This window comes from Lepisosteus platostomus, chromosome 10, assembly GCF_059453375.1.
Source record: "Lepisosteus platostomus isolate fLepPlt1 chromosome 10, fLepPlt1.hap1, whole genome shotgun sequence".
Classification (NCBI taxonomy): domain Eukaryota; kingdom Metazoa; phylum Chordata; class Actinopteri; order Semionotiformes; family Lepisosteidae; genus Lepisosteus; species Lepisosteus platostomus.
In genome coordinates, this window is record NC_142620.1 from 8,443,661 (window position 1) to 8,457,582 (window position 13,922).

The 13,922-nt window shown below is 44.0% G+C and overlaps 1 protein-coding gene across 1 annotated transcript; it reads left to right on the forward strand.

Annotated features, from left to right (window-relative positions):
• Positions 1 to 582: 582 nt before the first annotated feature.
• Positions 583 to 12,877, forward strand: jdp2b (Jun dimerization protein 2b). Its single transcript, XM_088647919.1, has 4 exons — positions 583 to 685; positions 9,574 to 9,800; positions 10,649 to 10,753; positions 11,877 to 12,877. The coding sequence occupies exons 1-4, from the start codon at positions 598 to 600 to the stop codon at positions 12,060 to 12,062; spliced, it is 606 nt and encodes a 201-aa protein (XP_088504045.1). The 5' UTR covers positions 583 to 597; the 3' UTR covers positions 12,063 to 12,877.
• Positions 12,878 to 13,922: the final 1,045 nt, after the last annotated feature.

The window sequence follows — 13,922 nt, forward strand, 5'->3', positions numbered from 1 at the left end:
TATCGCTGAGAAATAGACCTCTTTAGACGTTGTGCGTGAGTACTTTAGTGTGTAGCTTCGGTGTCCCTGCTACATACAGGGTGTTACTAATATGCTTGTCCTGTTGGGACAGCTGATGGCTTCACTAACAGCTTTATTTTGAACAACCACTTTCGTTTTGTGAGTTTCTCATTTTTGTCATAGGTCTGCAATACCAGTGGAGGATGCACGACGGCAAAATGGAAGATTTTTAGTTTTGTTTGATACCGGCGCTGCTTTGTTTTAGTATTGATTTAATTGCATCATGTTTAGTTTCTTTTTCGGTCCCGTGGTGACACGTTACGTACGTCAGGTGTGGTGCATTTATTTACAAGGGATTCCCGTGTGCCTCGCGTGGGTGGACTGCACGAGGTCTCTCCAGCTGGAAGCTGAAACAGTTGCCGTGTTGTTTGTTTTCTGGTCGCTAGGGGTGGAGCCACCCAGATTTTTTTCTCTCTTCTTCTCCCTCTCTTCTGCGTTGTACTGTATTTTTACATCCCTGCTTACGTATGGCGGAGGCTTAAGTCGGTTCCGCATTCCCAAACCCTCCCAGATAGGGATCGGTATAAAAACGGGCTGATGCAACGCTTTCCACTCTTTAAAACCTACGTCCGACCTTCAGCTGACCTGAAAAAAGAACGTCTATCGGATTTAGGAGTAAAGTCAGGTAAATAGAAGAGATCTTTTTTTTTTTGACAAAAAATATTATAATTGGACATCTATCAGTTAGAGTCACGCACCGAGTTTGAATAAAGTTTGGCCACTTTTTTTAAAACAAGGTTTCGGACTGCAATGCCTGGTGTATGAACAGAACAAGCGTCATGCCTATCTGGGTGTAGGATTGTCAGTTATATTATCTATTTTTTTTGTAAGCAATACTATTGTTTTGCATGCATTGTGTAGCTGGGTGCCCTTTCTTCGTCTGCACATTTTATGCAATATGTTGCACAATATTGAGTACTCGGCACTTTCGCTTGCTTTTTTTCCAGCAATAATAACTAGAGATTTGAGACAGAAAAGTAACTAATGAGAGTCAGATGAAACATGAAAATGCGTGTCGATCCGTTTTTTTTTACGTAGACTTGTTTGCATTAGTGTGAGCTCTGTTGTTAGACCATTAAAGTTAACGGCGTTTAATTAGCTGCAGAAGTTACACGACGTTACGTAAGACAGAGAACATTACTAATTGAACAACAACTTCCGCTTTGGAAGTTGTTTGGTGTAGTTTTTTAAAAATGGGTTTTGTGAACGTTTATCCACAAATGGAGGAAAACTTTTTGCACCTTCTAGAGCAGATGATGATTTGAGTTGAGCACATTTTCAAGTTAATTTGCCTTGAGATGAAATGTCACAAGTACTTCAAAGTTGTTACTGCTTCATCATTCTTTTTACATGTTCGGTTTTTGCAATTCTTTAGTTCTTAGAACTTATTACAAATTTGCCTTTACACAATGTGTCTTTTTCAAGTGAGGATTGTCTCTAAAAACAAATTGGAACTCCTCAAAAGCGAATAGAGTAGGGTAGGAAGCATGTTTAATAAGTGATTTAAAGACCACAGAAGTAATTCGTTTTTGCACTCGCACTAATAAGGAATTCAACTTAGCTGTTCGACTAATGTTTGTCAAAAAATGACAATGTGCTATATGCCTGCTGAATCGCTTAAAGCTGTAACAGATGGGGTTGTGAAAAATAATGCACAGCAGGAAACATGAGAATTCCGTGCAGGTATTAATCTGGGTATTACTTGTGTAGGTGTTCGTGAAACGCATGATTCATGCTTTGATATCAAAGGGCCGCAGCTTTAAAAATGTGTATATATACACATTTTAAATGGTCGAATTAATGTGGGCGTTCTGTAGTCGATGCATCCTTTGCGGGGCTAAACGCAGTTGAACTGCTATGAGATGAAGCGTTTTCCCCTTGAAACGCAGGAATGGAACATAAATCTGTGCAGCTCAACTTGCTTTCCCGGCGAATTCTTCAGAAATATTTCCTGTGCGGTGCGATGACCCAAGCTTGATGTGCCATGTCTGTGCTAGTAGGCAGTTTTCTACAGTGTGGCATTGCTTATGTATCAATAACTGGGTTTGTCACACTTGGTTCATTTGGAATGAAAGCATTTCCCCTTGGAACCGAGTTTCATGAACATGGCTTCCTGTAAAAATGCTGAAATTACGCTTTTCTGTCATAGTCACGGAGGTCTAGTAACATCGTGTTATGTACTATACGTGCGTATGTTTTTTCCCCAATGTTATTTTAAAACACTTTGCACTCAGAAAACTTTATACACAATCTTTTTTGTTTGCACGATCACGGATGATAAGTACAAGTTTAACGATTATGGGACGTCATGTGTTCTTCATATACTTTTGACTGCCTCGAAGCGATTTTTTTTTTAAAAAAAAGATCCATCCCTCCTCGGAGTATTCCAGCAAATTGAATTTACCTTAACATTTGGGATTTAGTATGATATGCTATAGCTGAGGGCTGTGATTTAGACTGTTGTTTCTTTTGCTATTTCTAATAAAACTACGGTATAATGGTGAAACCCTTGTGCTCTAGTGCAGAGTTTGCTTAACTCTTCCAGGGAAACATTTTGAATATTTAAAGACGGGTGTTCCTAAGAAAACGTCTCGGAAGTACCTAAAAGAAAAACATTTTTTTTAAAATTAGATGTCTTTGTGGAAAACGAGATGGAGTTTATTTATTTGGGTGTAAGTGTCTGATCAGTTCAAATTCAGAAAACTTTTTTTTACTAAAACTATTTACTAAGCATTCTGGTAACACCTGAAGAGAAAAGGATCAGAAAACTCATGAAGCTTAATAAATGCAGTCATGGAGATGTACCAGCAGGACCAAAAAAATGTCCTCAGTAGATGGTGAAATAAGATGTTTTGCTTTAAGATTTTTCCCCCTTCGTTCTCTTTGTGGGTGTCCAGGCAAGTCAAAATGGTTTAAAACAATTGGTGTTACAAAAGTCATATGGGCCCTATTAATGATCTTGTTGCTGTCAGGTCTTTTATCATTGAAACCCCAACAATTTATTTAAGTGAGACCTCAACAGTTTCAATATGATGTCAGTATACTGTAGTTAGCCTATGTATTTATTCCATTGTGGCCTGAATGAGTGATTTTGTTTGAAAACAAACATCTATAGGAATTGAATGTTTAAGTTGAACATTTTCAGGTTTTTAATTCCAGTTCTAGAACTTGTAAGGCGTACACCCAAAATGTTACGGTCAGCCTCTAAATGACAAAGGAAGCAATGGACATAAATGGTAGAAAAATATTTCAAAACCCTGAAGCCTCTGGTTTATTCAAAGGGACAAGGAGAGCTATTAAAAGCCATCTGTTGTAATTTTGTGAAAAAAGATGACATTGCTCTTAATTAAGAAGGAGAAGAGACTTAAAATATTTTGGGTAATTTTGTGTTTGTTTGGGTAATGTTAAGGAGTCCTATGTTGTGTTTTTTTTTCAGGCAAGAACCAGAAAAGATAGCAATTAATGATTAATTGTCAGAATTTGACACCTCACCTGCGCATCAGCGATATTGCAGGTTGAGCTTGGTTCATGACGCAAGTCAAGGTGTTAAGCTCCTGATTTCTTCCAGTCATTCCAACAAAAATACTTTCAGTGCCTTAATCTGAAAACTGTTTCCCAACATGTCTTTAAAGGGAACACTCCTAGCAATCCAACAGTAAGCCACAAACATTCGTTAGTTCGCCTATTAAGATATCGTTTTGGTGATATTTCAGAAGTATATAAAATTACAACAGCTTTGAGATGCCTTAAAGGTCAAAGTCATTAAAGCCTTTATTACTTTGGCTTATTAATATAATTGCACAGCTAAGCAGGTTAAATTGTATCCCACATGTGTCTTCCAGATTTTCAGGCCTTGTGTTTGTTTTAAACAGATTGTGAACAAAGTTTAATTTTAAACTTGCCAAAGTGATGCATGCAATGTTAATTTTCCCTACATAGCTTTCTCTTGAATAGTTGGTCGAACCCCTATCTGCTCAGGGGTGCACCGAGGAGTAGGAGTGTCATAGAAACCTGGAACCTGGAGACTGCTTTCACAAAGCAGTGCAGTCCTCTCTGAACCCCGTGGGGGCTGCAGGACTGCCTGCCCGTGTTAAGGTTTGCCCTGCGTGCAGTTTGTGTCATGGCAGATGCCAAACCCTGTTTATCACAAGGCAATCCATATAGCCCGGATGCCTTTGTTTGTTTTTGAAGGATACAATTATTTTCTTCTGTCGCAAGAAAGTGTGAAAAAAAAACATTCCGAAATGCAGCAAAGATTTGTTTCTCCAAAAAAGATGTCTCTGTGAGCTTCTACCACTGCGCAGGTTCTTAGCTCAATAGTAGTTTCATCTGTTGGCTTCGTATGCTGTGTGTATTCAGCATATGGACTCCTAAACAAAACCATGCCGTCCTTTTCAGATCTGCTGGTTGCTTGTTAATGAAACCCATTCTGCTTGCGTAAACCTGTTCAGTGTGTTACATAAGACACAAGGTGTTTCCTTAGCCAGCTCTTTTGCAATGTAATGCACCAGAATAACTTGACTGACTCCCATGAATGACATGGAGTTGCCTGGATAGCTTAAATAAACTTTTGAATGGGTGTTGTAAATCTGGCACGAGAAGATCTTGGTTGAAGTTTCAAAGTCTTGCACGGGGCAGAAAACAGTGTACACCCTGGTTCCTGCTCTCGTGGAGCAGTGATCCCGCTCAGGGGAATCCTCTGTAAGACTGCTGGTGATGAGTAAATGTACGAACCCAGGCTGCATGTACAGTACAAGCCTCTCCAGATTCGCAAACTAAGAGCTGAATTTGAACCACCCTCCAACGCCAAAAAAACGACCCTTTCAGACGTGATGTCTGCCAAGTCCGGTTTCATTATGAAGCAGTGACGCCTGCATGCACTGCAGATGTTTAATTCTGAATTCTTACAGTTTCTAACGCTCTTTAGTTGAAAGACTAGGATATCATTAAAATGTGCCTCACCAGCCGTAGACATTAGCTGGGTCTTTGCTGGTGTTGAAAGCTACCAGTGTGGAAGAGACAAAAGGGACAAAGGAGAGTCTTTTGTTGTCAGTACACAATTTACAGTGGCCAACAAGTTGCTGTTGCTTAATAAAAAACCTATTTTTGCTAGGGAACGCCATTGGCTCTGCAGCTGCTGAGCTGAATAATCTTTGTCAGACTCTGTCTGTCTGGACAAGAGAGGAAAGGAGGATTAAGACCACAGAAAATATACTCTTGTTCCCAGAGCAACTTGGGTTTGTGGACATTAAGCTGTGCTGCAGACTTTGGGGGTGGGGCAATTGTTTCCAGAGGTGCCACTCATACCCTCTGTTGGGGTCTCTGATAAAATGTGGTTGCCACAATTTTGATGGGGAAACATTTATTGGTTGCACACTTAATTAAGTCTCTTTTTGTAGCCTTTTAGATTTTGCTTGTGCTATAAAACCGTTCCACTCAGAACAGTTCCTAAAAGTGTGGTACAACAAATCATAGGCTTGATTGTAAAGTCTGATAACAGGTTTTAAATTCTGTGCAATTTTCAGTTGTGATCTTTTGCCCCTTTACAAAAAAAGGGGAAAAATTCACAATTCACCCTCCCTCTGCAGCAGTAAATCGATGCATGAGATGTCCGTGTCTCTTCTGGTGCGAGAAAGGCCTGAAATGGAGACGAGCTAAGATAAATAGCGAGAATAAATTGTGGCTATGTTTTCATAGCCTTTCGCTGCTGAAAGAAGTCATTTTTGGAGGGGTTTTGGGTTCATTGCCTTTGTCTCCAGTGTTTCCCTCATTTTTCTAAACATACGATGTGGAAATAATTTTGGTGCATTTATGTTCTTCCTAATGAGCTCTCAATTGATATGCTGATAGTTTAAGTGTTTATTTGACTTATTCAGGGTCTTCAATGTGGAATACATAAGAGGAATTTAAACAGAGCCTGGAAACTCAGTGCCTGCTCCCTTTATTCAGCTTGCTCCTGTTAGCAATGTTGTTTTTTAACATTCATCTTCCAAGAATCAGAATGCTCTCTTTATGCTAAAGGTTCCTTCAGAGCTGGAGCTGTTAATTGCCTGGAGGAATGGAGCAGGAAATAGTCCCATTTCGACAGGCGCGGGGTTTAGACATAGATGAATTATGCAACTGGAGTGATCTAAAGGCTTGTGCAGTATTTTGTAGAAAATGTGCAGGAAAAATAATAAAAAAAAATATTCTGAAGCACACACATGTCCGAAAAAAGCCAAAACCCCAAGTATGCTTGTTCTGGCAAGCAGCCAGAATTTCTTGAGTGCAGTTTTATTCTATTTCATAACTAATACATAACATTTCCGCTCTGTTCCCCTCTAGACTTCGGACACTGCTGCCACTGCTCAGTCCTAGAAAGCAGTGCCTGCAAGCCTAGTACCTCTTGAGTGAGACTCTTTGTTTCAGGCACATTCTTCAGGCCTCTGCAGTGGCATTGCTTTTTCTGCTTCGCTGCAAAAACATAGCAGGGCTGTTGCGTCATCAAAATGAAAGCTCATTCTCTGTTAACCTCAGTAAGGAAAGCTTTTAGGTTCGAGATCTTGAGCGTCAACACCCCAGCTGCCTCCCAGTCAGTTCCTTCCCAGTCTGACATTTGTTTCATAGGTTGTAAACAAAGTTCAGTGAAGATGTCTTGTTTATCCATTTAAACTGTAAAAACAACACACAAAAGTTGTTATTTTTTTATTTTTACTGCTCGAGTACCTGCTTGCCCATACTGGCCAGTCAGTAGGTGTTTTGGTGTCAGGATAGGACTGTCTGTAATGAGAATGCAATGCTACAGCAGGCCAGTTCTTAGCAATTGGGATGAAGGTGTCTGACATCTGTCCTCAGTGCTGGGTCTGTGCTGGCTTTTCAATTGGAGTCTCAACTTATTTCAGTAGCATTTGGCTAACAAGAACATGAGCATGTGAGAAATCTCTTATGTCTAGTAGAATGACTCCAGAGGTACCTGTGCCCTTAAAAACCTGCTCCAATCATGTTTCAGCCAGCAAGAAGAAAAAGGAAAGCCCAGCTTGTTGAGTGCAGTGGGGAGGAGATGACAAATGTATACAAAAGCTCTGCTGTAGACTAATATAGTTCTGAATGTTTTCTGTGGAGGTTTGAGGGACTTAGGGTACCTGTCCTTAACCTTGTGGTTCCAGTGGGCAGTTGATCTGTTCAAAGTGATTTGATAATGCCGTGTCTGACGTGCAAACAGAAGTTATCAAAAACCACAGAGGTCTCAAGTTGGTGTCTGTGTTTTTTTTCCTAAGGAATTTTACCTCCCTAGGTGGATTTGTGAAATTTGTATCGTTATTGACTTTGTGTACTATACACACACAAGCTCTTAAGATGGTTTCTGGAAATCAGACTTGGCACTTTTGAAACCGAGGAACAGTTGGTAAACAGACTGGGCTTGTTTCATAATATCCTGTTCTAGAAGCACTGTGGCTTGAAATTGGAGTTGAATTAGGCTTTAAACCAGACAGATAATGAGTGGCTGAGTTTGCTTGGCAAGTCAGGACAGGTGAGGTATGAAAAACCACATGAGCAAGGAGAAACCTTTGTAGTAATCCCTCTGCACAATGAACTTTGAGGAAAGAGAAGGCAGAGCTTTGTGAAATTTAAGATGAACAGCCTAACTCGCTGTGATTGTCAATTTTGCTGATCTGGCTGTTAGGATGTTGAAAGCTGAGGATGGGGACAAAACAGTGAGGCTGGTATGTCCGCCTCACATTGACAGCCACCCACACAGACCTGCACACACAGAAAACCTTGTACTGTGCAAACCTAGGGAGAGCATGTTTCTTGGCACTGCTCTCCACAAATCTCCTTGGGCTAAATGGGGAATGCGTCTGTGTCTGCCTGTGAGTCGAGCTCTTCATTACAGCTCCAGTAAAAACACATTTGCTTTGCCAAGAGCGCTGTAAATGGAAGTATAGATACTGTAAAATAAAAAATTAATAACAATAAAGTGGTTTGCTGGAAACTGGCTTGGATCTCCCACTCGGTCCCAGGCCAACAATTCATGCCTCTGCTGCTGGCTCGGTCCCGGCTGACCCAGGGAGAGCGTCGTGTCGAACACGGGTGTCTGCGTGATGAGCGCTCGGGGAAACGGACAGGTTCTGCCACCGTGCAGCCCGGCAGCGACGAGGCTCTGTAACGAGAAAAGACTTAAGCCGGGATCTCCCTGCGGATTTAAACAGCACTGCAGAGGACGGGGTGGAGTGTGGGGTGGTATCTTTTAACATTCAAAAAAAGAGGTTGCATAACCCTGTATTCTTTAATAATGTGCTGCAGCAAAGCGCGATTAGGTAATAAGGGAAAAAGCTTCATTTACTTTTTTTGTTGGAGACCTGCTGTCCCAGATTTGGTTCCCTGCCCAGTGCTGTCAGGCAGTTTACTGCCATTATTAAGATGATTCAATTGCAGCTTTTCACTAATCAATTTTGCAATGATGGTCCGGCCTTGCCAAGACATCATTATAACTTTTTTTTTTCTCTTCTTGGTGCAGGGGTGGAATACCCAGAGTAGGTCTCAGGTTGCAGTATTATGTCGTTTGTAACATTTGTTTTTAATTTAACCGATAGTCTTTACCAAGACCTTCTCTTACAATAATTACAAAGATTCCTTGCTTCTTGAGCTATTTCCTCTGTGCATTAAAGCTGCATTCCCCTAAATTATACTTAATGCAATTTGTTGTTTTTTTTTTACATTTTAAACTGTAGGGTGGATTTATCAAAGCCTGACTTGCTTCACAAGTTATTTCACATTTTGCTTTTGTGGGGGGAAAAAAAATATCTGCAGTGAAATAACATCCTGTAAATTTTTGCATTTAAATACAAGCATTTTCTTGCAAATACAACCGGTCTCTTGTATTTACAAGAAATTCAGAAACGATCTTGTCTTTTTAAAATTAAATTTAACACCGACAAGGGTCAGCTGTGCTAAAACTGAGAAGCCATATCTTTGTCACCTCATGGGTACCTAGTGCTTTTCTTGAACTTTAGAGACGGTTCCGTTTGTAATATCTCATCTAAAAAGGATCCCTTGCTGTGGGTCCCTTCACCGCAGACAGAGAGGGCCTCAGAGGCCATTGCAGTTGCTCGAGAGACTAGGGCAATCTGAAAATTTAAGTTGGCAGGTCATGTCTCCTCTAGTGTTGCAGAGGTAGTCAATGATGATATTGCAGTGTTGCTGGTGTGATGGGGGCTGCTTGGCTCGGTGGATGGGTTGGGTGTGGGAGGAGAAATGGCAGGAGGAGGCTCTCTGGAAGGAAGGCCTTGGTGCTTCTGTAGCTGCTGTGTGTCTAGCAGGTTTGGCTGCGGCGCGGTTTCTGCTGCCTCCAAGGTGGGACGGCGCGATTGCTGTTTCCTTCCAGTCTCCCCACCCCGGCTCTGCTCTGTGTCGCTGTGGCGTCTCGCGTCGGGTGTTGGGATGCTGGGTCCAGAGCTGGACGCAGGTGGGGCCGGTCGCCGCGGCGGCAGCCCCCCTGGTAACGGTTTCTGTTGCCCCTCCTCTGCCCGGCAGCTGCGCGTGGAGCTGAGCCTGACATGATGCCCGGTCAGATCCCCGACCCCTCGCTGACGGCGGGCTCCCTCCCCAGCCTCGGGCCGCTGGCCGGCATCCCCGCCGCCGCCACCCTGACGGCCGACGAGCTGAAGTACGCCGACCTCCGCAACATCGGCGCCATGCTGTCCCCACTGCACTTCCTGGGCGTGAAGCTGGGCAAGAGACCGGCGCCCATCAAGGGAGAGGTGAGACTGGCCCTGTCCTCCAGGCACAGGCACCTTCGTCTCGTATGCTTTCAAAGAGAAACTCCGTTGCAGAAGTGGCTGTTGGACACTTGGAGAGAGCTGGCACAAGCTCTGCGCCCGCAGGAGTCCACCCTGTGTGTGTCGTATGACAGGAAAGTGCACAGGGGTTTTCTCAGAAGTCTGGCCTTGTGCTAGGTACTGTTGCACAAAGGTCTGTGTTTAGAAATACTGTGTCAGTTTATATACAGGTGCCTGCTTTGTTCTGTGGACCTGTGAATTAGGGTGTTACAAGACCATGCATATTTAAAATACATTTCAATAAGCAGGCAGGGCCGTTGAAAGGAAAAGGTTTAATTTTTTTTTTCTGGCACTTGGGAAAAACTGACATTTTCCTCCTACATATTTTTTTTCTAACGCGCTGTGTGAAGTTAGCTAACATTAGCTACTAACGCCCTCTGCAGGTCCGAATGAGAACTACGTCGTTATTTTTTTGGTGGCGGGGATGTCAAATTCTAATTCCATCTTCTCGAAAACTCAACGTACTATCTTTTCCATAGAGCACTTACTGTTTGTTTGTTTGTTTGTTTGTTTGGGCACAGGCAGTTTTGGAAACAAAACAAAATATCACCTTTAATTGATATTTCCCCCTTATGAGCAGTCAAAGGCTTTCAGCCGGTACTGAGAAAGTAGTGTTTTATTAAAACCTGTAGTTTCCCAACTTTGGGGGGCTTTTCTTTAAAATCCCCCTCCCCTTCCCCACTCGCACACACTTCTCCTGGGCGGCTGCAGGCCCAGCCCCTGGGCTGAGGCGTTGGCTTGACCGCGTCCTCTCCTTGTGTGCCCCGCAGATGGACGAGGAAGAGGAGCGAAGGAAAAGGAGGCGAGAGAAGAACAAGGTGGCCGCGGCGCGCTGTCGAAACAAGAAGAAAGAGCGGACGGAGTTTCTGCAGCGGGTGAGCGCTGGCGCTGGGGCGGGCGATGTGTGGGCCTGGCTCTGGGGGTCTGTGGGTGGGGGTTCGCTCCCCATGGCTCACTCTCGGAAAGTGCGTGCAGAGCTCGGCGCAGGTGCTGTGTGCCCCGGCGGTCTCGTTTCCCCAGGGTGAAGCAGCACTCCGATCCACTCCTCCTGGGATCACGCCCCAGCCAGCTCATGCCCAGAGGCCTTGTTTAAAGGCCAGGAGCAGGCTTGACATGTACAGTTGTCCCTTTCCAGCTCCTGGCTGTGCAGGGAGGACCTTAAAATTAACATCTTGATAACTAAGTTATAATCCATTTTCAACCCTGTTCCCCTGTTATCTGACACCTCAATAATAATAATAATTGCTTACACTTATATAGTGCTTTTTCTGGACACTCCACTCAAAGCGCTTTACAGGTAATGGGGACTCCCCTCCACCCCACCAATGTGCAGCACCCACCTGCCATAGTGCGCCAGAACACTCGCCACACCTTAGCTCAGCTATCAGTGGGGAGGAGAGCAGAGTAATGAAGCCAATTCAGGGAGGGGGATTGTTAGGAGGCCATGATTGATAAAGGCCGATGGGGAAATTTGGCCCTACTCTTTTTGAGAGACACCCTGAGATTTTTAATGACCACAGAGAGTCAGGACCTCGGTTTTACGTCTCATCCGAAGGACGGCGCCTGTTTACAGTATAGTGTCCCCGTCACTACACTGGGGCATTAGGACCCACATGAGCCGCAGGGTGAGCACCACTAACACCTCTTCCAGCAGCAACCTTAGTTTTTCCCAGGAGGTCTCCCATCCAGGTACTGACCAGGCTCACACCTGCTTAGCTTCAGTGGGTTGCCAGTTGTGAGTTGCAGGGTGATATGGCTGCTGGCCATGCTTAAAATGCTTAACTAGACTAATTATCTTGTTAAAAATCATTTGTTGGGCGGAATTAATAACAGACGTAGACTGTCAGTTAAAAATGTGAAAGCTGGGGTGAAAATCGGAAAATGGGTGTCCTTTGAGGTCCAATTTTTAAAAAGAGATCCCTTTGGTCCAGCTTAATCGCCGCCGCCCCTGAGTGTTGGGCACTCCCAGCGTGTGACGCGTCTGGAATTCCCTTGCAGGAGTCGGAGCGCCTGGAAGTGATGAACGCGGAGCTGAAGGCCCAGATCGAGGAGCTGAAGCACGAGAGGCAGCAGCTCATCGTCATGCTGAACCGGCACCGGCCCACCTGCATCGTGCGGACTGACAGCGTCAAGACCCCCGACAGCGAGGCCAACCCCCTGCTGGAGCAGCTGGCTGCCAAGTGAGGGGACTGGCTTGGCTGCTGGGGGCACCCTCTCGCACCCTGGACTTTAAAACAAACGAAACAAAACGAAAAGCTGCTGGAGCCGGCAGCACTGCGATCTGCATGAGAAGGATTTGAAGGAAGTTGAGATTCCTGGCCAGTTCTGGGGGTCTGAGGTTAGCTGCGCGAGACTAGGGGCTGGCAGCGGGGGGGGGCTGGTTTGGTCTTTCCCGTCCCTCGGATTCAGTCCACGAGATTATTGCTGCCGTCACTACAAACACAACAAACAGTCATGTCTGTCCGTCAGCGAAACACTCTAACGAGGTTCAGAAGATCTGTCCTGGTCTCAGGTACTCAGACAGCAACTTCCTTCCTTTTGCCAATGTATACTGGTTTAAATAACAGCTGTAGTATTTTATAATATTGATTATATCCTGCCCTTGAGTAAGGCAATCTCCGGTTGAACCGGCTCTATTGGCGCTGGCGTCATTAAAGCACATATATATATATATCTATTGTTTACAGTCTTGCTGTTACATCATTGTTACTTCCAGTTTTACAATGTATTTTTATGAATTTTTTATACTGCAATATATATTAAAAATATATATGATGTGTAATCACTAGATGTGATACAATTTACATTTCTGTTACGAACAGATATAGCTTTTTTTTATTCCGTGTTGTGTGTCCGATTTTTAGTGTTCGTTTTTTTTGGGGGAGCTACGAAGGAGCTCTGTGATCTCTCCTTTTTGTATTTTTTTTTCCCCACACATGTATGTCTTGGTTACCCTGTTCCATACTAATTAAATGTTATTTTAAAAAAAAAAAACTAAAGGTGTGTGTGTCTTTGTTGTAAATGACCACGTTTTCTGGAAAACGCGCTGATGCGGCGGAGAGGCAGTCTGATGTTCCCAGGGTCTTCTGAAGCCACCTGCAGGTAAGCAGTGGGAATGTGGGCTCTTCTGCATAACTCCGACAGGATAGATGCTGGCTTAAGCTGAGGTAGTTGGTATAGGCATATGTTTGTGAAATATAGAAGGGCTAGTTGGTGTAAAATTTAAACTTGAGCACAGTACTTGGTCTATCGGTTACAATTGTTATTGAATTTGAAAATCAGTAACTTGTGGTACTAGGATGTGACCAGTAGGGGAGTTCTTGCATACTGAGGGGTTAATAATGAGTAAAGTTGTAAGGCTTTGACTGTTTCCCCATCTCGCTGCTGCATTTGGAAAGGGAGAGGGAATGTGCCATTGGCCCTGGAGTTCCTGTCATCCCTGGTCAGGGCTCTGGCCCAGAAAACTTGTGAGGGTTGCAGAAGACACGAAGACGGGATAATAATAATAATAACTGCTTACACTTATATAAAGCTTTTCTGGATACTCCACTCAAAGGGCTTTACAGGATGCATTGCAATCTCTGCACACACCCCTAAGAAGGAGCCACTCAGGACTCGGTGAATGTGAAGCATAGCATAGAAATCAAGTGATGTTTTATTAAACTAGAATGAATCTAGAGCTCTGCCGTAGTTTAAGGGAGTGTCCTGCACTGTCGGGCTAGAGTACCTGAACCTTATCATACTGAACAGCAGAGACTATTGGGGGTGATATAAGTATTTAGAATCCTCAAAGCTGCTGATGGTCAATCCAGTGAATTTCCTCAAAATCAACAACAGTGTGCCTGCATCAGGGCCGTCCGGTCCCAGTCCTGGTGGGGTCAGTGTGTCTGCAGCACAGCTGTCCAGTCCCAGTCCTGGAGGGGTCAGTGTGCCTGCAGCAGGGCTGTCCAGTCCCGGTCGTGGAGGGGTCAGTGTACCTGCAGGAGGGCTGTCCAGTCCCGGTCGTGGAGGGGTCAGTGTGCCTGCAGCAGGGCTGTCCAGTCC